This window comes from Tursiops truncatus, chromosome 13 (genome assembly GCF_011762595.2).
Source record: "Tursiops truncatus isolate mTurTru1 chromosome 13, mTurTru1.mat.Y, whole genome shotgun sequence".
NCBI lineage: Eukaryota > Metazoa > Chordata > Mammalia > Artiodactyla > Delphinidae > Tursiops > Tursiops truncatus.
The window spans coordinates 18,003,742-18,030,477 of NC_047046.1; the positions used below are offsets into that span (position 1 = coordinate 18,003,742).

General features: G+C 43.6%; 1 protein-coding gene and 1 non-coding gene across 6 annotated transcripts in view; both read left to right on the forward strand.

The window, feature by feature from the left end:
• Window positions 1–1,735: 1,735 nt before the first annotated feature.
• On the forward strand, window positions 1,736–1,808 carry TRNAE-UUC (transfer RNA glutamic acid (anticodon UUC)). Its single transcript has one exon. It is a non-coding gene; the product is annotated as a tRNA-Glu (tRNA).
• A 2,297-nt stretch (window positions 1,809–4,105) lies between these two features.
• CORO1C (coronin 1C) overlaps window positions 4,106–26,736 on the forward strand; it is an 83,754-nt gene continuing 61,123 nt past the window's right edge. Inside the window, exon 1 of one of the 5 annotated variants that reach the window (XM_033837087.2) lies at window positions 4,106–4,234. In XM_033837087.2, coding sequence (XP_033692978.1) covers window positions 4,132–4,234 — 103 coding nt within the window. In that variant the 5' untranslated portion in view covers window positions 4,106–4,131. Of the gene's footprint in view, window positions 4,235–4,524; window positions 4,657–10,314; window positions 10,549–21,079; window positions 21,292–26,736 lie in introns of those variants that run through there. The other 4 variants (XM_033837088.2, XM_073790240.1, XM_019950350.3 and 1 more) reach the window with 4 other exon arrangements.

Here is a 26,736-nt window from a genome sequence, read left to right on the forward strand (position 1 = left end):
GTGAAGATGTGGAGAAACTGGATGCCTCGTAGATTGCATGTGGGTGGGACTGTAATATGATACGGTCACTCTGGAGAAGAGTTTGGCAGCTTCTTAGAATACTAAACATACAATTACACCCATACCTCATTTTATTGTGCTTCACTTTATTGCATTTTTTACAAATTGAAGGTGCGTGGCAACCCTGCATCGAGCAAGTCTACAGTGCCATTTTGCCAATAGCATTTGTTCACTTCATGTCTCTGTGTCACATTTTGGTAATTCTTGCAATATTTCAAACTTCTTCATTATTATTACTATATTTGTTACGGTGATCTGTGGTCAGTGATCTTTGATGTGACTATTGCAAAAAGATTGTAACTCGCTGAAGGCTCAGATGATGGTTAGCATATTTTAGCAATAAAGTGTTTTTAAATTAAGGTATGTACATTGTTTTTTAGACATAATGCTATTGCACACTTAATAGACTGTAGTACAGTGTAAACATAACTTTTATATGTTCTGGGAAACCAAAAAGTTTGTGTGACTGGCTTTATTGTGATATTTTCTTCATTGTGGTGGTCTGGAACCAAACCCGCAATATCTCTGAGGTCTGCCTGTACCATACGACCCAGCAATAGTACTACTGGACATTTTTCACAAAGAAATGAAGACTTACGTTCACACAAAAACCTGTACATGAATGTGTATAATGTTCATAGCAGCTTTGTTCATAATAAACCGCCCCAAACTGGAAACGACCCAGATGTCCTTCAATGGGAGAAGGGTTAAACAAACTCTGCTCTATCTGTGGAATACTTCTCAGCAATAATAAGGAACAAAAGGGACTTCCCTGGTGGCTCAGTGGTTAAGAATCTGCCTGCCAATGCAGGGGGGATCCCTGGTACAGGAAGATCCCACATGCCGCAATTAAGCCCACGTGCCACAATTACTGAGCCTGCGCTCTAGAGCCTGTGAGCCACAACTATTGAAGCCCGTGCGCCTAGAGCCCCTGCTCTGCAACAAAAGAAGCCACCACAATGAGAAGCCCATGCACCGCAACAAAGAGTAGCCCCTGCTCGCTGCAACTAGAGAAAGCAGCAACGAAGACCCAACACAGCCAAAAATAAATAAATAAATTTATTAAAAAAAAAAGAACGAAAGAAAAATGAAAAGATAACAGCAACAAAAAATAATAAGGAACAAACATGTAACAACCTTGATGCATCTCCAGAGATTTACACTGAGAAAAACCAGTCCCCAAAGGTTGCACACTATATGACTTCATTTGTCATTCTTGAAATGACAAAATTATAGAAACTGAGAACAGATGAGCAGTTGCCAGAAGCTAAGGAGGGGATGGGGGCAGGAAGAAAGTGGGTGTGGCTATGGGTGTGGGTGTGAGAGGTCCTCCTGTTGATGGAAATGTTCTGTATATTGTATCAAGATATCATTATCCAGAGTGTGATATTATATACTATAGTGTTTTGTTAACCTCTTTATTGAAGTATAATTGCTTTACAATGGTGTGTTAGTTTCTGCTGTATAACAAAGTAAATCAGCTATACATATACATATATCCCCATATCTCCTCCCTCTTGCGTCTCCCTATACTATAGTTTTGCAAGATGTTAACCACTGGGGGAAACTCGTAAAGGGTACATGTGATCTCTTTGTATTATTTCTTATACTTGCATGTGAACCTACAATTATCTCAAAATCTAACATTTACTTAAAAAAAGGCGTCCCAGGGAATTCCCTGGTGGTCCAGTGGTTAGGACTCTGCACTTTCACCGCAGGGGGCCCAGGTTCGATCCCTGGTCAGGGAACTAAGATCCCACATGCCTCACCTTGTGGCATGGCCAAGAAAAAAAAAAAAAAGGCATCCCATACTATTATATACAGAATGGATAAACAACAGGGTCCTACTGTATAGCACAGGGAACTATATTCAATATCCTGTGATAAACTCTAATGGAAAAGAATATGAAAAAGTATGTGTATATATGTATAACTGAATCACTTTGCTGTACAGTAGAAATTAACACAATATATTTTTTTGAATTTTTGAATTTTATTTTATTTATTTTTTATACAGCAGGTTCTTATTAGTTATCCATTTTATACACATCAGATTACTCTAGTAATCTGAGATTACTTCCAGTCACTCATTTAATTAATAGTATTATTATTTGTAAATGCTTCCACAGGGCTAATCCACTCAGCTTCCATGTTGCCCTGGCAACCTAAGGCTAAGGTCTCCATTTGCTACTAAGAGAAACTAGAAAAATGATTTGCTTAGGAGCTTCCAAATGCACGTCCCGCAGTTCTTTCTTCTTCATATAAGACCTGGCCTGTGTATCATGTGGGGTATGGAATCATTCTTCTTTTTCCTGATCATTAAATTCATCTTCATCTAGCATCAATCTTTTAAGGCTACTTCAGAAATCAGGTTTTGAGAGCAGGAAAAGACTCTCAAATCCAGCATCTTACCTGGACCTGAATCTCTCCATTTAGGGCCAGTTTGGACAGAACCAAGGTTTCCTTTCGGGCCCACGAAGGAAAGGAATTCAAGAACAATGGGATGATGGGGGAGGAGGGGTTTGCAAAGAGTTATGCAATTTTCCAGCTGCTTCTGGGAGTAGCAGCTCTCCACTGACCACATTTGGGTCAGGTGTGGTGAGGTGGCATTGCTTCTGGCTTTACATCCTTTCTGTGCAAGAATCACCTCCCCCACCTTAAGGATAAAACTGGAAGGCAAAGGCCTTGGGATCTTTCTCAGCGTATTCTATGGTTGCAGTATGGTGGTGTCATCCTGGGGGAATTGATGTCCTGGGAAGTTTTACTTCTAATTTTATCATTTATAGAACTGGGAGATGGGAATCCACATGTTTTAAATACCTACTGTATGCCAGGCACTATGCTGGATACTTCTCCATGATTTAATTCATTAAATCTAAACTCCTGAATCTTCAAAACCACTCTCTGAGGTAAGCATTTAGACGAATCCCACTGTATAGACGAGGCGAGCAGGGCACGGAGAGGGGAAGTGATTTGCCTGAGGTCACACAACTGGTAAGACGTGGAGCCTAGATTTAAAGCCGAGTCTGTCAGAATCTACAGTCCATGTTTTTCTCTTCTGTCATGCTGCCAGAGAGGCATCTTTAGTGTCATGACTAACTGACGGCTTATGCTGAGTCAGGCACCCTGCTAAGTGTATTACTAACCAGGAGCTCATGGAATCCTTCCCAAGGTGCATCTGCTATTATCCCTATTTTACTGATGAAGAAACTGAGGCTTAGAGAGAAGTAATTTGCTGTGATAGCTGTTTTGGTTCAGGTGGGCCCTGATTTACATAACACATATTTCTGTGGCTGATGCTTAACATGAAAAATTCCCCCGCTGTGAACTGCAAAAAGGCCTTGGTTTGGGAAGTAAATAGCCTACCCCATCAGCAGGTCTGCTTTGTTCATTCAGTTCATCAGTCCCAGTTTCCCCAAACCTTGGCATTTCAGAGCTCGGTATGTGAGAAAGGAACTCTGGCTATAAAGAGGACAACTTCACGCTACAGGTCAGGAGATTCAGGCCCACAGAGATGAAGGGAACTCAGGACACACAGTCTGACAGCAACAGAGATGGACTGGAATCCCGGTGCTCCGACTTTCAGGCCTGGGCCGCCCAGTTATTAAGAGAGGGTCTTTGGCCAGGAAAAAGAAGGGAGGGACCCTGTATCCTTCATTTCCTCACCTGCGAAATTGGGTCAAGATAGGCCCTTCTGTGTAGTGGGGGGGGGGATATGTGGGTGTGGTCCAGCCTAGGGGCCGCCACCTTGTGCTAGCAAAGTGACAAGGTCTAGTGGAAGGAGGATCATAGCGTCGCGAATCCCCAGAAGTGGTGGTGGGAGGGTGTGAGGGCAGCAGAAGCGGAACTTCGGGAGCCAGAGGCGGGGATTCGAGAATTCTGGGCGGGGCTTGGAGAATTAACGCTGTTAGATGGGCAGTGGGCGGGACTTGCGATGCTGCGAATAGGGTTACCAGCCCGTGGGCGGGGCTTCTAGAAATTGGGGCGGGGTTTGTGACGCAGAAGGGCCAGTTCTGAAGGAATGAGAGGGGAGCTGGGCTTAGGGAGCCAGGAGGCTGGCAAGGGGTTTGGATGGGGCAATGGGCGGGGTTCAGAGGAGCTGATGTTACGGTTTTAAGGGACTCTGGGGGAATTTTTGAGGAGCCGGGGGATGTGGCCCTGCCGAGCCGAACAGGTCAGTGGGCGGGGCTCTAAGGTAACCGCTCCTGGTTCTTTGGGGTCAGTGGGCCTGGCCCTCCGGCCACTCAGAGGACTAGCGGGCGGTGCTTGCACTTGGGCACCGCCTTCCTCCGCGGCACTCCTGCATCCCTCGGCGCGACCAGAGGGGGCGCTAGAAAGAGTGAGGCGTGGAACCCCGGGTGGGACGCGGGCTTCGCCTCCCGGAAGTGGGCGTGGTGCTCCGCAACCTGGCGGCCCTGGTTGGGCGCGGTGCGGCGCGGGGGCGGGGCCTGCGTGCAGCGGCGGGGGCGGGGGCGGCTGTCCGCGCCCCTCCCCCGCGCGGCGCTCAGTGCCAGGCGGGAGGCGGTAGCGGTTGGAGGTTTCTCCGGGCTTTGCAGTGGGGACTTCGGCAGCGGCGCCTCAGGCACCTCAGCCCTGGTGAGCTGCGCGCGCCCTGCGGGGCGGATTGGGAGCGAGCCGGACGGGCGGAAGGACCTGTCCTTTAAGCGTGTGCCGGCGCCGGCTGACAGGAGCGGGCGGGGCGTGGGACAGGGCCCGGTGGAGCGGACAGGGCTGGGTGGGCGCGCGCGGCGCGGATCCTTGGGCCGGGGGTCCGCCCTGGCCGGTGTACATGGGATAGGGGTAGGGGCTGCCGCGGGAGACTTGGGATCCGGTGGGGGAGGGAGTTGGGGACCGAACCGGTCGGCCTGGGGAGAGTGAGCCCAGGTTCCTGTGGGGAGGAGGCTGCCCTGGGGAGACTTTTAGGGATCCGGAACCCTGGCCGGGCGAGGAGCTGAGGGGGGACGAGGCTGCCCCGGGAAGAATTTTAGGGGTCAGGGCTCCGCCAGCTTGGGTGGGGTCTTGGGTGGGGAGGGGCTGCTAGAGGCTAGGGCGCAGAGCCCGGGGGGCGCCAGGCCTGGGAGGTGGGACTTGAGCCGCCCTGGGGAGCGAGTGGGTGGGGGGTGGCTAGGGGCCGGGCTCACGTGGCGCCGGGGGGAGCTGGTCCCTGCGTGGGAGGGGCGAGGGCGGTGGTCCGGCCTGGGGGTTGCCAGCTTTGGGGTGCGAGGCCGGCTCTGGACCCTGAAGAGCTGGGTTGGGGGTCGGGAAGGGTGGGGCAGGGCTGAAGCTGGGGTGATGTGGGTGGGGGCGACTCGGGAGGAGGATGAGCCGGGCGTTGGGAGCGGAGGGCTGGGAGTGGCGGGGGAGGGGCGGGGGGGCGGGTTGGGAGAGGAAGAATGGGGCAGGAAGGCTGCAGGGTCGGGGGCCTGGAGCGTCCGCGTGAACTGGGTGATTCAGAGATACGCTCGCCTAAGAGCGGAGCAGCTGGCGAGGGACGCAGTAAGAAGGAGCGAGGTGCAGGTGGGGCTCCGCTGCGCCTAAATGACTGAGGATGAACTCAGACGTAGAGGTTGGAAATGCAGGGACCGAGCCCTCTCCCGCCTGTACACACAGGCGCGCGCACACAGCTCTGTGTCTCTCAAATGACTTGAATGTGTTGGGAAGTGGCAGGCTGCGGGGAGAGCCGAGAAGAAAGGGGCTTCCTCTTGCAGGGAGGCGCTGGCCCTGCCGTCCTTTTTTGGGAGTGTTCAAAGGGTTTTTGATTGCTGGAAAAGGAAACGTACGCTTTACTGCATCGCGGTTTAGAATCACATCCTATATTTGGCCTTAATGTAGGCTGTCCTTGTTTTGTGGTGTCTGAAGTCCTTGCTCTACATGTTGCAAACGTGGGATTCAGTGTGAGAAGCAAATTGCAAGTCGCTCATCTCCCCCAGGAGAGCAAGAGGCCTTTCTTTCCTATAATACATTAAAACAGAATTGAATATAGTGCGTGTTTTTAAACTGGTACTCGGTGGCGAATGTGTTTACTTTTGCAAATAGTTATCACAAAATATAATATGAGGCCGTCTCACTAAAGCCTTCCTGCCCGGGATTACATCCTCGAACAGTACTTGTAGGGCTCGTAGTCACTCTGTGTAATAATGCATTTCATTGTCCTTATCTGGCAGAGCTCTCCTGACACCAGGGCCTGCTAGAATAGACAGAAACATGATTAAGTATAAGCAGTTGCTTTGCACCGTCTGTTCAGTTGTGAAGGCAAATAGATATCTGTTTATATGACTGCACTCTCTTCATTCCCTATAAAACTGAAGAAATGGGAAAAATCTATTTTGGACTTGATTCTGTATATTTCAGAAAACTAAGGAAACTAATTTTTTTTTTTTTGGCTTGGAGGTACATTTCAGAGTCACAATGTTTGGATATGAAGCCTAATAGTAACTCTTGGGTCTGAGAGGTTGCATAAATAAATAGGGGGGGAAAGTGAAATAAAAGTGGGAATTGTATATTAGGCCTTGAGCTGCCATGTTTTGTGGTAAATGTCATGTGTACTGGGTATAAAGGTTGGGTACACACCTTTTTGACAAATCTGGAATGTGCCCTGTCCGTATTTGTTTTTCATTATTTGCGGAAGGTACATGAAAGCTTGATGAATTCTAATAGACTCATACCAATGAGAGATCACTGCACAAAGTATTGAATTTTTCATGATCATTTGTTACTTTACCTGTAGATTGTGCTAATCAGAAGTTATGTCTATTACTTTATATATAATTTGGGATTAGATTCAGGGTTGACAGGACTTTCGGTGTGTGTGCTACTTCATTATTTTTTTTAAAAATTGAGGTATAATTGACATGTAACATTATGTTAGTTTCAGGTGTACAACATAATGATCTGATATTTGTATACACTGAAATGGTCACCACAATAAGCCTAGTTACGGTGTGTCACCATACAGAGTTACTTTTATTTATTTTGTGACGAGAACTTTTAAGATTTATTCTCTTGGCAACTTTCAAATACGCACTGCATTATTATTGACTATAGTCACCGTGTTGTCCATTACATCCCATGACTTAATTCATTTTATAACTGGAAGTTTGTACTTCTTGACTTCCTTCACCCATGACATACAACACTTTTTAAATACTTGGATTTTTTTGATGTAAGTTTTATGCTTAACGCAGCTGTCACTTTTGAGATTCACTCCAACCATGAGGAGAGTCACTCAGATGCCTATGAAACAGAACGTTCAAAAGGATAAGTGATCAGTTCTTTGTTATGTCACTGGGGGTGTGGAAATTCTGTATGATGGCGAATTATTTCTTAATACTTTGATTTGTCACAAACGGTGCTTTAGAAACATTATATTAACCAGGTTGTTTTACCTTTGACTTCTTTTTTCAGAGGTGGAACAATAATAAATTTGAGTGCCACTTTCAGATTCAGGGTACAAATCCTGTTGTTTCCTTTTGGTGACTTCCCAGTGTCACCTTATTCCTGTCAGAGCTCTTTTCTGACACTTGTATGTCTTTTTAAACTTAAGATACCTTTTCTTTATTAAAACATGGAAATACTCATGAATATTTCAGTATGACCTAGTACCTAGAATGTTAAGTAATAGAATCTCTCTGGGTTTTCATTGCCCTAGTTCAGATGCTTTAAAATGAGTGAACAAGATTCTACACTGCTTTTGAGAGCTTATTTTGTATTTCAGTGGCACATAATGGAATCTTCTTTGTTTTATAACCACTTTATTGAGATATAATTTACATACCATACAGTTCACCCATTTAAAGTGTACAATTCAGTGGTTTTTAGTATATTCACAGAGTTGTGCAGTCATCACCACAATTTTATTTTTTTTATTTTTTAATTTTTAAAAATAAATTTATTTATTTTTGGCTACGTTGGGTCTTCATTGCTGTGTGCACACTTTCTCTAGCTGCGGAGAGAGGGGGCTACTCTTCTTTGTAGTGCACGGGCTTCTCATTGTGGTGGCTTCTCTTGCTGCGGAGCACGGGCTCTAGGTGCGGGCTTCAGTAGTTGCGGCTCGCGGGCTCTAGAGTGCAGGTTCAATACTTGCGGCACACGGCTTAGTTGCTCTGTGGCATGTGGGATCGTCCCAGACCAGGCCTCGAATCTGTGTCCCATGTATTGGCAGGCAGATTCTTAACCACTGTGCCCCAAGGGATGTCCCACACCACAATTTTAGAACATTTTCATTGCCTCCAAAAGAAACCCCATACCCATTAACGGTCCCCCGCCCCCCTCCCCCCAATTCTTCTCCCTCACCTGCCCTAGGCAACCACTTATCTATTTTCTGTCTCTATGGATTTCTCTTGTTTTGGACATTTCATATAAATGGAATCATGCAATATGTGGTCTTTTGTGTCTTTTATTAAGCATAGTGTATTCAAGGTTTATCTATGTTGTAGCATGTATAAGTACTTCATTCTTTTTCTAATGGTTGAAAAATATTCCATTGTATGGGTATATACCACATTTTGTTTTTCCATTCATCAGTTGGTGGATGTTTGGGTGTTTCTACATTTTGACGATTATGAATAATGCTGCTGTGAACATTTGTGTCCAAGTTTATGCGTGGATATATGTTTTGCGTTCTCTTGGGACTTACTGGGTCATACTGGTTACTCTGTGTTTAACTGTTAGAGGCGCTGCCAGACTTTTCCAAAGCAGTTGCACCATTTTACAATCCCACTAGCAGTGTATAAAGGTTTCCGTTTCTCTACATCCTTGCCAACACTTGTTATTCCCTGACTGTTTGATGCTAGCCATCCTAGTGGGTGTGAAGTGGTATCTCATTGTGGTTTTGATTTGCATTTCCCTAATGGCTAATGATGTCCAGCATCTTCTCAAGTCATTAGTGGACAATTGTATATTTTCTTTGGAGAAACCTCTGTTTAGATGCTTTTGCTCTTTTTAAAATTGGGTTATCTTTTTGTTGTTAAGTTATGAGTTATTTATATATTCTAGATACAAGTGCCTTATCAGATATATGACTTGCAAACATTTTCTACAGTTTGTGAGTTATCTTTTTTTAAAAAATAAATTTATTTGTTTGTTTGTTTTTGGCTGTGCTGGGTCTTTGCTGATGTGCACGGGCTTTCTCTAGTTGTGGAGAGCGGGGGCCACTCCTCGTTAACGGTGTGCGGGCCTCTCATTGCGGTGGCTTGTCTTTGTTGCAGAGCACGAGCTCTAGGCGCGTGGGCTTCAGTAGTTGTGGCACATGGGCTCAGTAGTTGTGGCTCGCAGGGTCTAGAGCGCAGGCTCAGTAATTGTGGCGCACGGGCTTAGTGCTCCGTAGCATGTGGGATCTTCCTGGATCAGGGCTCAAACCTGTGTCCCCTGCATTGACAGGCAGATTCTTAACCACTGCACCACCAGGGAAGTCCTGAGTTGTCTTTTCACTTTCTTTTCTTTTTTAATTTAATTTAATTTATTTTTGGCTGCACTGGGTCTTTGTTGCTGCGCGTGGGCTTTCTCTAGTTGCAGCGAGCGGGGGCTACTCTTCCTTGCGGTGCACGTGCTTCTCATTGCAATGGCTTCTCTTGTTGCAGAGCACGGGCTCAAGGTACCTGGGCTTTCAGTAGTTGTGGCTCGAGGGCTCTAGAGTGCAGGCTCAGTAGTTGTGGCGCATGGGCTTAGTTGCTTCGTGGCATGTGGGATCTTCCTGGACCAGGGATCAAACTCGTGTCCCCTGAATTGGCAGGTGGACACTTAACCACTGCACCACCAGGGAAGTCCCTCCTTTCACTTTCTTGATGGTGTCCTTTGAAGTAGAAAAGTTTTTAATTTTGGTGAAGTTTAATTTATGCATAATGGAGTCCAAACTGATAATGAGTTAGAAATTATTTAGACGTTAAATCACATCCTCACTGGTAGTTTGGTTATATAAATTAAAATCCAAATGTGAAAGGATTAGGGAAAGATTTGAGTTAGTTCTACATCAAAAAGGGTTCATCAGGGAACATATCATTACCTGTTTAAATCCTCTCGTGGTCTCCCACCCCATTGTCTGTGGTTAAAGTTCAGACTTAATGTGGTGGTGGATGAGGACAGCTCTGATTTCAGCCTGTCTCATCTCTCACTGCTCCCCTTCCTGTGTTTTCATCTCCATTGCCACTCCCTGAACTGTCCAGCCTTAAGATCTTGTGATGCGCTTACTACTCGGCTCCCCTTACACCTGGTGAATCCCTCTTGTCCTTTGGGATTCTCCATGAAACCTTCCTTAGTCCTCACAGGCAGACATTGTCCCTGCTCTCATGCATCAGACATTCATCACTCCTGTCTGCTACGAGGAACTGGATTTGAACTTGAACCTACCGTCTGAAAGGCGCCTTCCCATAGAAGGCAGAATGTGGGAGAGAAATTCACATGGAAAGCAGACGGAGAGTGGTCTCTAGTGCCTACTGGATATTTGCTGAATGAAAGATTATTTTTATTGACGTTAACTGGAAAGATCCTGAGGTCAGTGGGTTTCTCTGGTTATTATTTACACCTTTGTTGCCTATGTTAAAATAACGTGAAGTACGGGGGTAATTCCTCTCTGCCTTTCTGGCACCCAATTCCAGCTCTTACCAAAAAATTGCTCAGATGTAAACCGAGTGTTTGAAACATTTTCCTGAGGGCAGAATATTCTTGTCCAGGTTCTTTCCCCCTAATAAACAGTGATGACTGGCGCACAGCCTTCTCAGCAGGGCAGATGGCCAGGGAGCACATTTGGTTTGGGATGATTTACCAAGACCAAATGCAGCAGGCTTAGCCTGGTGGTGTTGAGGCAGTCAGTGCTGGAACTACCCCAGTGCACGCCTGATGGTGGGTGTAAATTGGGTTTTAGAGGTGCATACTTCCTTCCTTTTCATTCTTTTGTTCATGCTCTTGCTTCTCTCAGAGCATCTGGTTAATACTTTAATTAAAAATACTGCACTTAGTATCTTCTTGAGAATTAGGAGAAACCAGTTGGCCATTTCGGGTATGTTTTCTGTGTGTTCACTGAAGTGATTGGATTGTGGCAAGGCAGTAAAAAGAAAAATAAATTTCAAATTTGTTCTTTGTCTCCTTAGGCTCAATGAGCTATCTGTACTTACATAGTTTCTTGCTCTAAGAGTTCTGTCTAGAGAAATTGAGGCAATGAAGGGTGCAGACCTTCAGAGCCAGACTGAGCTGGGTTTCACTCTCTGCTATGATTTTGTCAATTAACCTACCTCCCTGAGCCTCTTCTGTAATATGGAGATGCTAACGGTACCTTGCTGGGTTTTGAGTAGACACCCAATAAATTTGTGTTCCCTTTGTCTTCACTCTTAAATGCCTGTTTTGGTTTTTTTTCTTAATTAATTTATTTTTGGCTGTGTTGGGTCTTCCTTGCTGCGCGTGGGCTTTTCTCTAGTTGCAGTGAGTGGGGGTTACTCTTTCTTGCAGTGTGTAGGCTTCTCATTGCGGTGGCTTCTCTTATTGTGGAGCACGGGCTCTAGGCCCGCGGGCTTCAGTAGTTGTGGCATGCAGGCTCAGTAGTTGTAGCTTGCGGGTTCTAGAGCGCAGACTCAGTAGTTGTGGCGCATGGGCCTAGTTGTGTGTGGGATCTTCCCAGACCAGGGCTCGAACCCATGTCCTCTGCATTGGCAGGCAGATTCTTAACCACTGCACCACCAGGGAAGTCCTTAAATGTCTGTTAATGAATGGAACTCGGGAGAATCAAGTAGGGTAAATTTAATATATTTTATTTCTGATATTAAGCTATTGTTGTGTGGATTCCCCCTCCTGCCTCAGCATTTTAGACTTCAAATCAAACTTGAATCATTGGAGAGGAAAAAAGTGTCTAATTTTAGGATAGGAAGGTAGTGTTAAAAATGAGGCAGTTTTTGGCCATCTATCTGAATTGGAAATGTCTATTCAGACAGACTTCTCTTATTCAGGCCTTATGCTTCTATTCAGTCTGTCTGTCTATTTTAAGGGAAAAGGTTTAGTTCCTGGCAAAAGATTGATCTTTTTAGGGTTTGGAAGGAGATTGTACTGCAGGGTGTGAGATGCTCATGGGGTTGAGTATGATGTGAATGGCAGCATTGTGATACATTGTAACATTCTGTGTGGGAAAAGAGCCTCCATAGTCTCATGGGATGTTAAATTAGGCCTGTCATTTGAATCTTACATTAATGACAAAAATTGTTCCTCCTGTTTGCCATGGTCAAGAAAAATCAAATTAATGCAAAGATGGGAGTGAGAGAAACTACTATAAGTGGGAGTAGGAAGGCTTGTATTTTGTATGACTGAAGGTGGGTATTTCACAATACATATTTTTCCCCCTTCGGTCATGCAGTTATCTACATTAAAAAAAATTATGAATAATGGATCATATTTTTAGCCCCAGTGTCTCACCACCTTTTGAAAAATATATCATATTGGGGGGTTGGGAGATTATTTCTCACGCCCAGAGGTCCTCAACTTGATGCCCGTGAGGATCAGCTCTAGACCTTGGTCAGTCCAGCTGCCTGGGCTCCAGCTCCCTGGTGACTCTGAATCACAGCCAGAGCGGAAGGTACCTTGCTGCCTTGTTCCTCATCTGATGGACGAGGGGACTGTGGTCACAGGTGCTTGAAAGACTTGCCCAAGATCAGGAACTTGACTGTTTCTCCCTTCTGCCCCCACCTCCTTCCATGGGTAGTGTGAATTCATTTTTGTAGTAGGTGGTGTGGATTTATACTATGGTGTGGATTTTTTTTTTTAAACAGTGTGAACCCAGTGTTCTTACCCTGAGTTTTAGTCCTTGACCCAATGCAACAATTCCCTCTTAAGCTTCTGCCACAGTCTTTTGCCAGATTTACAAACTGAGCCTACTCACTGTTTATCGCTTCAGTTCATCATCACAATTGGTAATTAGTACCAATGGGTTCCCCCCCACCTCACATCTTCAGATCGTACATGTATTAAACTATGAAGCTTGGTCCAGATTTTCAGGGTTTCTTTTTAGTTGCAGTTTGGGGAAACTTGAAAATACGTGGAATCTCTTGGAAAAGCCTTTGGTAGACTTCATTTCCTAGTTTACATGTAAAGTTCCTTGACAGTATTTTATTGATCCCTTTTTGTGTCCTCAATCATGCAGTCTGACCATTAGTATGCAGTATGCAGTCTTGGTAAGGATTTATCTAGGGTGTTTCAAAGACCAATTAATATCACAAAGGTCATCCCCATTAAGCCATCCATATATGAAAAGGCTGATTTTGACAGGAACAACATCCAGCCAGTACTGGAACTACAGACAGGCATAATGAAAACCCCGTGGCATTGGCAGAAGTTGATCATTACTTCACAGCGTGGTCCTTCTATCTCTGGGGAACCAAGGCAGCCTGGTAATCTGGGCACATGGCAGTTCGGTGTAAGAGCCTTTTTTGCCCCATTGTGGACTCATATGTCCCCACGTCCTGACAGTTGCTGAGGCCTTCATTCTGGATGAACAAAGCTCTAGTTTTTCAGTTTCGTGAACGGCCATAAACACACATGGGAAGGGAAGTGTTGGGAGTGTGAAGCCTTTGGGGGTGTATTTCCACTCTTGACATTGTCAGGGTTCTTGACAAAATTCACAAGCTCCCCCTCTGTAGGACGAATGTTTACTCACCATTATTTGCTTACTTCACATGAAAGATACTTAAATTCCTTTTCATAATGGTCAAGCATTCTTTTCTAGTTAAAGACTCTAATTCCTTTCATTCTTAGGAACTTAAAGAATTGAGGCTGGTTTATTAATGTAAGAACTCAAATGCTGCCTGAGCGGTGACTGAGAAACACACAGAAACTTGAGCTATCATCTCCGTTAAGCAGAAGGATTTATTAGGAGACTGACTAGTCACTTTACAAGCTAGATGGTGAATTAATTTTGCGGTTAGTAGTGTCTTTAGCTTAACAATGTCATCCGAGTTTTTCTTGGCAAGCAAGAGAAAGGCCAGAGCCAACAAGTGCTGGCCACAGCTCTTTGGGGTGATATTTAATAAGATGCATGTTGTCTGTTTTAGAAATAGAGTAACCATCCCTTAGGCTCTCTCTCTTATGGGAACCGCTGTTGCTTTACAGTGTTACATAGGAAAAAGGAAATTGGAAGTATTTATTTATTTATTCATTCATTCATTCATACATACATACATACATACATACCCTGAAACGTCCCTGGTCTTCTTATGCAGTATAGAGCTATCGTACATGCACTGGGCTGAATTATTATACATCGTCAAGTGGAACAAATGATACATCTTACCTGCGAAGGATAGTTGCGAGTCATGTGGTTCTCCAACCATGAAAGGTTGAGAGCCCAGAGGCAGCTTCTGTTTTGGAGGCAACATGTACATTCAGTCCCCAACCCAGGACTGGGTTGTGTTCCAAAGTCTAACTCAGTTATTTGGAACTGAGAAGGCATTTTTGGGTACAGATTCAGTGTTACAGTGGTGGGTAGGTTCCCAGCCTAGACTGAAGAAATCTGTTTAATTCACAGCACAGCTTTTTAAACTGTTAATGATGATAGCTGAATTCTGGATCTTGGAAGCTGGGAGTCATGTGACAAAGAAGTAAGGAACCCTGCTCCACCCCAGATGCCTGTCTGTGTAGGCTGTGTGGCATCCATGCCACAGCAGCCCTCCAAGTTCATCTTCCTTCTCTCTTAACTTGAAGCTTCCACTCCCCTGGTTAAGCTGATCTCCTTTAAATAGTAGTCGCCAGGCAGATGGTTCAAATTCATTTCTGCTAATGTGCTCCTGGATGGCTACAGTTCCTACTAGGCTAGCACCGTTATTCAGTGCTAGAAGGACTGCGGGCTTTGTCTTATTTCACTCATATCTCAACCCTTTTAGAGCTACAGTGTTAATATTTTTACAAAGGAAGCTCCTTATTGATAAACATCATCTCTCTGAAATGTTGGCATGTAGTCAGTATAACAATGTTTCAAGGGGAAAATTGAAGGAAGGCGAGTGGGGTCAGACAGAGCCCATATAGAAGGCTAGCCCTGGTTGCTGGAATCGGGAAGAAGCCTTGCCTGCTTTAGAAAGGTTCCTCCTGTAACCTCGAAAACAGTGAATCTGCTCAGCTTTTTTCAAAATACACAGGATCCTTTTTTTTTTTCTCTCTTTTCATTTGGGAAACACAGCTTGAAAGGGTCTTATGTTTTAGCAGTGACTGGTTTCCAGGACCTTTGAGAAGTAGATCAGGGCAGGGTAATGGTTGTGAGTTGGGGCAACTTGTGCTACTAGAGCTGTGTGCTGGTCCCCGACTATATCTCTGTCCCTTTATAAACTCTTACCACAAAGCCCCTTCTTTCCTCAGAGGGAAATAATTGATCTTTCCTTTTTGTTATTGCCTCTTTGAAGGGTTTGGATTGTCTGGTTTTTAAGAACGTCTTATTCAAGCATTTTATGATGCTAAGTGTGATAAGGATCAGGGACTTGATTTTTCTGGTGCAGTTAGAAAAAGTCTTGTTCACAAAGTGTTAATGGCAGGCTTAATAATTTGATTTACTTTTAAAAGATATAATAGTTTTAAAAATACATTACAAGCTTCTTCTAGCCCCCAAGTATGTAATTCTTGACGCTGAATTCTCTGTGTGGAGCCTGAGCTCTGCGGGGGTTGAGAGGACAGGGTGGTGGGGAGTCAGTGTCTCTGGGACACTGGGTCGAGGCCCTGCCCGAGGGTTTGTGAAATAGCGCTGGGCTGACTCAGAGGAGGTGTAATTGGGGAAGAGTAGTGTCAAATGGATAAGGGAGATGGCCCAGATTGTCCAGGGTCATGAGAACAGAATACACATTTATACAGGTGTGTTTGTGTAAAAGGTAAGCATAGTTTAGATATAGAGCTATAAAGGTAGCTGGAAGTGTAATTTGTGGGTGTCCCTAACGTTATTGATTTCTGTGCTATTCCTAATTACATTTTGGGTTAAATGAGTAGAAATTTTAAGTAAACGTAAGTGTGGAATTATTATTTTCCACTTTGTGAAAGTGAACACTAGCCACGTTCTGTGAAGACAGAGAATGTCACAATGTTTTTGTGCCTCCGTTTCCAAGTGGGCTGTGTGACACATGGTAGGTGCTCAGTAAATGTTAGTCGAATAATTGAATTTCAGTTTTACATGGTACACTTGTGGTAGTGATTGTTAGTCTTCCCATTTTCCTAGAAGATGAAAGGAAAAGAGGAAATTTTCTGTGGTGTAGAAGGACTACTGATTGTAAACATTTGCCTAGTAAATTATCTTACGATAAGCTAGTCATGATTTTCATTTAAATAAGTGTGTTAGCATATACACACATTTATTTACTGAAACGTTTTATCTGTAAAGCAAATTTTGGAGTTCTGGTTATTTAAAGTGTGAATTCTGATGAAAAATAGGGTGGCATCACATATTGGTACTTTATTGCAAATTTACCTAACTAACTTCTTGAATAAATTGAAAGTACTGGTGGCATGGAGTTCTTAGGGCTTTGATTTGTGGTTTGGTTAGCAACTTCGACTTCAGAAAGAATCCATGAAGGAACGTCCTAGTGGAAGTGAGTGTGCCTTCAGCTGGAGAGTTTTGTCAAAACAGATATGGGAAGAACCCTAATTTGTATCAAGATGAGGATTTAAAGTTAAGGTAGCCCTCGAAAAAACTGAGTTTCCCTTTCTTGTCTTTCTCCTTTCCTCGAGTTTCTTATCTTTTAATCGACTGCCTGTAAAGTGTCTGCATTGGACGCTGAGGGGCCCCTAGGCCCAGCCCCAGGGGAATCACAGGGCAGGTCTCAGCTCATTTCAGTGGCTCCTGGATCTCCAAGGATTTAATGTGCTTGGGTTCATTTAACTTGAGAAATTGACAAGAACCAAGTACGTTAAGAAAGGGTGAATTGGGCACCCTTTCAGCTGTTGAATCATTTAGGAGTTCATTTGTGCAATATTAAAATTTGAAAATCTGTAGGCTTTGATTTATATCTTTTTTTTTTTTTTCTTTTTTACGGTACGCGGGCCTCTCACTGCTGTGGCCTCTCCCGTTGCGGAGCACAGGCTCCGGACGCGCAGGCTCAGCGGCCATGGCTCACGGGCCCAGCCGCTCCACGGCATGTGGGATCTTCCCGGACCGGGGCACGAACCCGTGTCCCCTGCATTGGCAGGTGGACTCTCAACCACTGCGCCACCAGGGAAGCCCTGGTTATATCTTATTAGTAACATGTGATCACAAAAAAAGAATCATTCTGTAGCTGCGTTTTTGTGTGTGTTATTTCTGGCCGTTTTTAGAGGTTACTACAAACCATACATGTAGTTTGTTTGTTGTAAATGTAGTTTTTTAGAAGAGTACTGTTAGGGGTGGGAAGCCCCTGATCTTTCTGCTAACCTTCTACTCAAAATGCTTAGAAAAGGATTCTTCCTGCTTTCATTTGAGGCGTATGGAATTTCTCTTTTAGTAGTTACTATTATGCAGTCCAATTAATTTAACATAAAGGATTAAGGACTATGATTTTCTTTTCAAATCTTTACCCAGTTTGGAGGGAAATTGGGATGGTTAAGGTTACAGTTTTACCAGCTAAGGCTGGTAAAAGCTTCTAGTAATAGAGAATTCACTCCCCAAATACTTAGCCCAAGTGTTTCCTCCTTAAAGTGAGTTTTGTTTGTCTCCACTTCCCCGGAGGTATTTTCATTTTATTGGTAAAAGGAGATGTGTGGCGTTTTCCCCCTAAAGAACTGAGACCTTCGGAAGGTGTTGGGTGGTGGTAAAGTATTTCTTTGGTAGTAACTACATTTTCCCCAGTTTCTTGTACGCTGTTGTAGACACTGATATTCTGAGTTTTTTGTTTTTCCCCTCTTTAGAAGAGAGGTGTGCTGATAAGGAAATAGTTTGTAATTTTACCAAAAAGGATCAGACAAAACAATTCGTCTGAAGATGCAGTAAGGTTTCAAGAGGTACAGGCACACCTCATTTTATTGCACTTCACAGATACTGTGTTTTTTACAAATGGAAAGTTTGTTAGCAACCCTGCATCCAGCAAGTCTATCAGTGTCATTTTTTCCAATGGCATATGCTCACCTCATGTCTCTGTGTCACATTTTGGTAATTCTCACAATATTTCAGACTTTTTCATTATTATACTTGGTATGGTGCTCTGTGATCAGTGATCGTTGATGTTACCATTGTAATGGTTTGGGGGCATCACAAATCACGCCCATAATAAGATGGTGAACTCAATAAATGTGTTTTCTAACTGCTCCGCTCTCTGGCCATTCCCCTGTCTCTCTCCCTCTCCTCAGGCCTCCATATTCCCTGAGACACAACAATGTTGAAATTAGGCCAGTTAATAACCCTACACTGGCTTCTAAGTGTTAAAGTGAAAGGAAGAGTATTATGTCTCTCACTTTAAATCAAAAGCTAGAAATTATTAAGCTTAGTGAGTGAGGCACGTCGAAAGCCAAGATAGGCTTACGGTTAAGCTTCTTGGGCCAGTTAGCCAAGTTGTGAATGCAGAGGAAAAGTTCTTGAAGGTCTCCAGTGAACCTGGAATGATAAGCAAAGCAGCCTTATTGCTGATATGGAGAAAGTTTTAGTGGTCTGGAGAGAAAATCAAACTAGCCACAACATTCCCTTAAGCCAAAGCCTAATCCAGATCAAGGCCCTAACTCTTTTCAATTCTGTGAAGGCTGAGAGAAGTAAAGAAGCTCCAGAAGAAAAGTTTGGAGCTAGCAGAGGTTGGTTCATGAGGTTTAAGGAAAGAAGCTGTCTCCATAACATCAAAGTGCAAGGTGAGGCAGCAAGTGCTGATGTAGAACCTGGAGCAAGTTATCCAGAAGATCTAGCTCAGATCATTAATGAAGGTGCTCACTAAATAACAGATTTTCCACATAGATGAAACAGTCTTCTACTGGAAGAAGATGCCACCTAGGGCTTTCATAGCTAGAGAGGAAAAGTCAATGCCTGGTTTCAAAGCTTCAAAGGACAGGCTGACTCTCTTGTTAGGGGCTCATGCAGCTGGTGACTTAAGTTAAAGCCAGTGCTCATTTACCATTCTGAAAATCCTAGGGCCCTTGAGAATTATGCTAAATCTACTCTGCCTGTGCTCTATAAATGGAACAACAAAGCCTGAATGACAGTACATCTGTTTACAACATGGTTTCCTGAATATTTTAAGCCTACTATTGAGACCGACTGCTCAGAAAAAGATTCCTTTCAAAATATTGCTGCTTGTTAACAACTCACCTGGTCACTCCAGAGCTCCGGTGGAGAGGTACCACGAGATGAATGTTGTTTTCATGCCTGCTAACACAGTATCCACTCTGCAGTCCATGGATCAAGAAGGAGTTTCGACTTTCAAGTCTTACTATTTAAGAAATACATTTTGTAAGGTTGTAGCTGACACAGATGGTGATTCCTCTGATGGATCTTAGCAAAGTCAATTGAAAACCTTCTGGAAAGGATTCACCTTTCTAGATGTCATTAAGATCATTCATGATTCATGGGAAGAGGTCAAAATACCAACATTAATAGGAGTTTGGAAGAAGTTAATTCCAGTCGTCATGGGTGACTTCAGTGGAGGAAGTAACTGCAGATGGGATGGAAATAGCAAGAGAAGTAGAATTAGAAGTGGGGCCTGAAGATGGGACTGGATTGCTGCCATCTCATGATAAAACTTGAACAGATGAGGAGTTGCTTCTCATGGATGAGCAAGGAAAGTGGTTTTTGAGGTGGACTCTACTGGTGAAAATGCTGTGAAGATTGTTGAAATGATAACAAAGGCTTTAGAATATGACATAAACTTAGTTGATAAAGCAGCAGCAGAGGATCGACCCCAATTTTGAGAAAAAGTTCTAGTGTGGGTAAAATGCTATCAAGCAGCTTTTCATGCTACAGAGAAATCTTTCGTGAAAGGAAGAATCAATTGATGTGGCATACGTCATTGTTGTCTTATTTTAAGAAATTGCCGGGAATTTCCTGGTGGTCCAGTGGTTAGGACCCTGTGCTTTCACTGCCGAGGGCGCGGGTTCAATCCCTGGTCGGGGAACTAAGGTCCAGCAAGCCGCGCAGCGTGGCAAAAAACTAAGAAAAGAAAAAAAAAAAAAAGGAAATTGCCACAGCTACCCAACCTTCAGTAACCACCACCCTGATCAGTCAGCAGCTATCAACAGAGAGGCAGGACCCCCAACCAGAAAAAAGATTATAACTCTCTGAAGGCTCAGATTAGATAGTTGGCTTTCAACAATAAAGTATTTTTAAATTAAGGTGTGTACATTTCTTTTAGGCATAATGCTATTGTGCGCTTAATAGTGTATAGCTACAGTATAGTGTAAACATAACTTTTATATGCACTGGGAAACCAAAAACTTCTTGTGACTCGCTTTATTTTGAGATTTGCTTTATTGTGGTGGTCTGGAACCAAACCTGCAATATCGTTGAGCTGTGTATGCCTGTATACTGCTGCTTTTTCTATAGGATGGCTGAAAATTCATTTTTATTTTAAACAGTGTTAGTTTCATTTTCAAATAGCCTGTTCAATATGTTTTTTGTTTTATGGTTATTTTTTGACTGCGTTGGGTCTTCATTGCTGCGTGCGGGCTTTTTCTAGTTGCGGCGAGCGGGGGCTACTCTTGGTTGCGGTGTGCGGGCTTCTCATTGCGGGGGCTTCTCTTGTTGCAGAGCAGGAGCTCTAGGCGCGCAGGCTTCAGTAGCTGTGGCAAGTGGGCTCAGTAGTTGTGGCTCACGGGCTCTAGAGCGCAGGCTCAGTAGTTGTGGCGCACGGGCTTAGTTGCTCTGCAGCATGTGGGATCTTCCCGGACCAGGGCTCAAACCCATGTCCCCTGCATTGGCAGGTGGATTCTTAACCACTGTGCCACCAGGGAAGCCCCTGTTAAATATGTTTACCTTCGAGCTCTGGGCACCTCTGTGGGCAAACTACCTTAATTTTGAAGCCACAGATCCAGTTATTAATCTGAAAAGGCACAATAAGTAATTTAAATATTTTCACTATGTTTTTGCTCTTTTCAGACACCCTACTTGTAAAGAGAAGGCTCTTGGGAGCTGCTCCTAAGAAGTGGTTCTTTGTCCTGTATTGACTCCCTGCCCCCGTGAACTTCTGTGTCCCAGTGTTTGTCGCAGCAGCACAGTGACGTTGGTGTGAATAATTGATTGTGGTGTCTCCTCCTGGAGACTGTCAACTTCGTGAGAGCCGGGCCCATCTCCTTGCTCACCATTGCATCTGCAGCGTCTAGCATCACGCCAGGCGCACGGTCAGAGTTCAGTAAATAGTTGTTGAATAAATGCGTGATGAGTGACTGGGATTAAAGACCTCTTCAGCATTCACAGTCGATTGTATGTGTTTTGTGTATAACCCCGTGGGTGCTGCAAACTCCGTTCTCCTTGAATTGTGTGTGTTTTGTTAGGGGATGTGAACTGGATCCCAGTGAAAGAAGCGTTCTCTATAGATTTGTAGGCTTTAGACTATAATAATTATATTAATAATAGGACCCTAGAAATAATTTATTTTAGTTCTCCTATTTTATAGATGAAGAAACAATCAACCATAGGACTAAAATGATTTAGTGGTTAGGTGACTGTGTCAGAATAAGCTAGTCTTGCATCCAGGCCAGAGTTATTCCTACTCTTACCTCCCCTTGAAATATGGTCAGGAGTATGTTTATTTAATCACTGCTTGCCCAGGGTATAGGGTATTAAAAAGGGAAGACAGGGCTTCCCTGGTGGCGCAGTGGTTGAGAGTCCGCCTGCTGATGCAGGGGACGCGGGTTCGTGCCCCAGTCCAGGAGGATCCCACATGCCGCGGAGCTGCTGGCCCCGTGAGTCATGGCCGCTGAGCCTGTGCTCCGCAACGGGAGAGGCCACAACAGTGAGAGGCCCACGTACCGCAAAAAAAAAAAAAAAAAAAGGGAAGACAGAAATTCTTCAGTTGAATGAGATTACTCTGTTTTTTTGACATTGCTACTTTTGCTATGGCTAGCCTTATGAGGGTCTTCATAAAAATGCCTTAAAAAAACCCACAAAAAGATCTTGGAGTCCAGTAATTTCATTTCCTGGTATAAGTATATTGCCAAAGAATTATGAAAATTTTATTCCAAGAGAAACTCCATCTGACTAAGTAGTGGAAACAGACTTAGCAAGTTTGAACAGTCGTACACAGTGTGCTTTCCCCCAGTTGTTGATAAGAAAAGTAGGTCATCAGTATAGAAAGAGTATTTTGAAACACATTCGTCATTAATTTTTAAGTGAGAGTGCTGGGCCAGTCATGGCGGTAAAAGTTCTGCAGTTGGGATGAGAGCTCTTGGGATTAATTTGGCTCTTTGAAGAGAGAGGCAGAGTCGAGCTTCCGAGCCTGATCTCCTGTGGGGCACTTTAGTGAGATGTTAGCAGCTCAGAGGATTCTACTCAGTTCCACCGTGTTGTCTGGGCAGGCAATGCCTGCTGCTGTCTCTGATGGGGTTTCTTCAGCAGTCCTTTCTCAAAGCTCCAGGGGGGGGTATAGTGGGTGTGTTTATAAAGATGCTGGTGATGAGCAGAAAACTGGGAGATAGAGGGATTGTAAACATGTCATCCTGACACATTATGTTCTGAAAAATCTGCTCTTCCTTTGATAATGTAGTTAAAAAAAACTCTGTCATTGAAGAGCTAGAGATGACCCCTACAACCTTGTAATCTCATGTGTTAGTAACTGTAAAATTCATGTCGTGTCATTCTTCTTTATTTTAAGGGAGTTCCAGGCCCTTTTTGGGCATCTTTTAGTTGTAAAGGGTCTCTCTTTAATACAAGTGTGAGAGAGTGGATTTGAGGGTTTTGGGTTTCTGTATTTAGGATCTTTATCTGTTGTTATTTTGCTGTCCATGTCACGCTTATTTCTTTTTTTTTTTAAATTTCAGCCTTACTGAGTGTAGTTGACACACCGAATTGTAAGATATTTAAAGTGGGCCTCGCGGTGATTTGATGTACCTACATAGCTCGTTTGGTCTCTTGTCAGACTGCGTTTTCGGCAGTCACTCTCAGAGCTGCACGTCTCACTCTGTCATCGGGGAGCGGGGAGTGCCTGTGTTGATGGCAGGCAGCCCCCACTTCTTTTTGTAACCAGTTCCTAAAATGAGTACAAAATTGTAAAGTGTGAAAGTCGAGTCCTTTTCTTAGAAAGCTTTAAAAAGAGTAAAAGCCTGTCCGTTGCACCTCACCTTTTAGAACTTGTTCTTGATGTGTTGATTCCAGCCTTTTAGGCATGTCGGTTCAGGCTCTTGGACAGTTGAGCACAGAGGCCTCTGGCCTAAGCCTGAGGGTTTTCAGTCAGAAGCAAAGATTGGTTTCCTTTGGCACAGCTAATGCTCTCTCTCGTTGGTCTCAGCATATTTGAATGCGAACAGCCAGTTTGTGTATTGTATAAAGTGTGAGCCAAGCGCAGTTTCCTATTTAAAAACGGCACCCACAGGCCAGGTGGAACTGTGAGCTGTGGACGCAGCACCCCATGGAGCGGTTCTGAGAGGCATCACTGGCTGACGTGGGAAAGCCAAACTGTATGTGTGTGTGGAGTTTATCACTGAAAAAGTATGAAAGTTCAGGCGGTGAAAAGTTGAATTGCTCCGTACTTTGTGGTTCGAGGTCATCGTGTCTCTCTCCGAAGTCCTTTATCTTTGGGCAAGTCACACAGTGTCTCTGGGCTGAAAATGAAAGTCCGGAACTGGTGACCCTTTTTACTCCAGGCTTCTGTGAGGACCCAGCCTGGATGTTTCTTGGTAAATCCGACTTGCATTTCTTTGTCTTTTCATTCCAAGAAACGTTTAAAAACCAAATAATAATGGGTTCTTGAGTCGAAACAAAGTGCACTTAGAGTCGGTACGCCTCCTTCTTGGCATTTTAACCTAGTACCTGGGTGGATAATGGGATGAAAGCGTTTGGAAGGCTATAATGAGTGTGAATTTTCACCCTTTACTTTCGCCATTCTTGGTGTCGTGATAAATTGAACCAACATAAGGGCTGTTCCATACTTGCAGTCAGTTGTCTTAAGTGGAGTGCAAACCTTTCAGGCTTAGCTGCTGTGTATGAGGAATGTTGTGTATCTACCTGACTTTCTGCTGTGCTTTATATAAAGCAAATTGTTGCATGCGGTCTTTTTTCTTCCTTCGTAAAACAACTTCTATTAAAGTAGGTAAATTAGGCGTATTTTTCTTGAGTATCTCATATATGAATCTGTTAACTAAGGAATTGGATGCAGTACAAATGATTTGTTAGGTGAACTCTTCAAGTGTCACTGATGAATTTTGTTTAAGGACATTCAAAAAAAAGCACAGCCGTCTCATATCCAGAAATGATGAACGTTGAATTTTTGTATTTAATCAGAGCACCTCCCGTATTTGCTTTCGGTGTCTGCTTTCTTGTGAATGTGTCTTCTACGTAGGCTTACATATTACCTTTCTAACTTCTTACAAAGAATTTTTAACTGTTGGCATTGCCATTTAAATAGCTGATTTCGGGACATTTGTTTCCTCCTCTGCTGTCCTGCTTGCCACTTTCTATTAAATAACGTGTCCGATCTCTCCCACATTAAAAAGGGCCAGAAAAGCATCAACTTAGAGGGAATGTGTTCTTTCCCTATTGGGACATTCTGGAGTCTCCTGTGGTTGCTGCTGGCTAGGGGACGTGCTCAGCCTTCTGAGTCCTTGAGTAATTGACGCCCTGGAATGGTCTCAGCTAATGTGCCGAGCAGGATTTTGCTGCTAGTAGGGGTTTTCCTGTATGTGTTCCTAGCAGGATGTTTTTCCTTTCATACAAACCATAGAAGTGCATCTGCTGGAATCTTTAAACAGGAAAATGTCAAAATTGTCGTCATTTTTTACGAGATTGATGGAAGTAGACAGAGAGAATAGAGAAAAGGTAGTAACATTTATTCAGGTGTTTTGAGTATATTTTATTTGGTGCCATTACAGTATTGTAAACACCCTGTCTTGTCTACAGTTTTCCCTCCCAACACCCAACACATTTCTTGTATGGCCTGTGCAATAAATTTTCTCTGTAACTTGACTAGGCAGTACCATAAGAAGCATGCCTTCACACTCCCCTGGAGGTTGAGGATGATCAACTGACTGTAAGATGGAAATTTTCTTCTGAGAATGATTTTTATCAAACTTTACTCTGATGCTTATAAAATAAGTCCTTAAACCATAGACCTTATTTTTACAGCTTGTTCTTGGTTAAGATGTTTACCCAACATGTAAAGAAAATTTTAATCATTTTTGTTTCCTTAGATGAGCTGCTAAGTATTGTGGATCTTGGTAGTCAGCTTTTAGATTTTCTTTATTTGGAGCAGAAAACAAGAATATATTATCTACTCATTAGAAATTTATGTGGGAATGTAAAATTGGTGCAGCCACTATGGAAAATGGTATGGAGGTTCCTCAAAAAATTAAAAATAGAGCTACCATATGATCCAGCAATTCCACTTCTGGGTATTTATCCAAAGGAAACTAAATCACTGTCTTGAAAAGATATCTGCACCCCTGTGTTCACTGCAGTATTATTTACAATAGCCAAGATAGTGGAAACAACCTAAGTGTCCATTAACAGATAAATGGATGGGAAAATGTGGTATGATGGAATATTATTCAGCCATTAAAAAGAAGGAAATCCCGCCATTTGTGACAACATGGGTGGATATTGAGGGCATTATCCTAAGTGAAGTAAGTCAGATAGAGAAAGACAAATAACATTTCAATATATCAGGGGTCCACAGCCTGTTAGGAATCAGGCCACACAGCAGGAGGTGAGTGGTGGGCGAGCGAGTGAAGCTTCATCTGCTGCTCCCCATGGCTCGCATTACTGCCTGAGCCATCCCCGCCACGCCATCTCACCTTGGTCCATGGAAAAATTGTCTTCCATGAAACCGGTTCCTGGTGCCAAAAAAGGTTGGGGACTGCTGCTCTATATCACTTAACATGTTGAATCTTAAAAATGAAAACAAAAACAAAACAAAACCCAAACTCATGAAGACAGCACATTTTGGTGGTTGCCAGAGGTGGTGGATTAGGGGGGTGGATGAAATGGGTGAAGGGGTCTAAAGGTACAAAATTCCAGTTATAAGATGTAATGTACAGCATGGTGACTATAAAAAAGATAGATAAACTAAAAAGAGGTTTACTACGATGGCTGCTGGACAATCAAGACTTAACTCTTGCTTGGCCTTCAGTATCATCTAGAAACTTGGGCAGAGGAGACATGTGTCTTTGTTTCTAAAACTGAGGTTTCAACCACATCTTAGAGAGAGCATTTCAGAGTTGGGCCTGTGCTCTCAACCTGCTCTCACATTGTCTTTCAAAGACACCTCAGTTTTTATTATAAAGAAAACCATTCTAGAATAGTCCCAGTCTTATTGGAAATTTGGGCAGGCCTATTATAAGGCCTTGGGTAGGGTTTGTAATTCCCAACATTTTGTGGAAATTAAAAACCACGTTGCATTTTTTCTAAAATCAGTTTATTTTGAAATTTGTAAACATTTCTTTCATTTGCTTAATGAATGACTTATTGCTACATTGTCTCCCTCCTTATTACTACGAGGATCCTTTATTACTGTGATAATTGCTAAGAAAAGTCCCTATGCAGTTTGAAGAATTTGTACTTGAAAGACCTAATGAGCAGGCAACCTCTCCAAGGTTGAACTCTGACAAGACATTTAAAATTGAGAACTTCCCTGG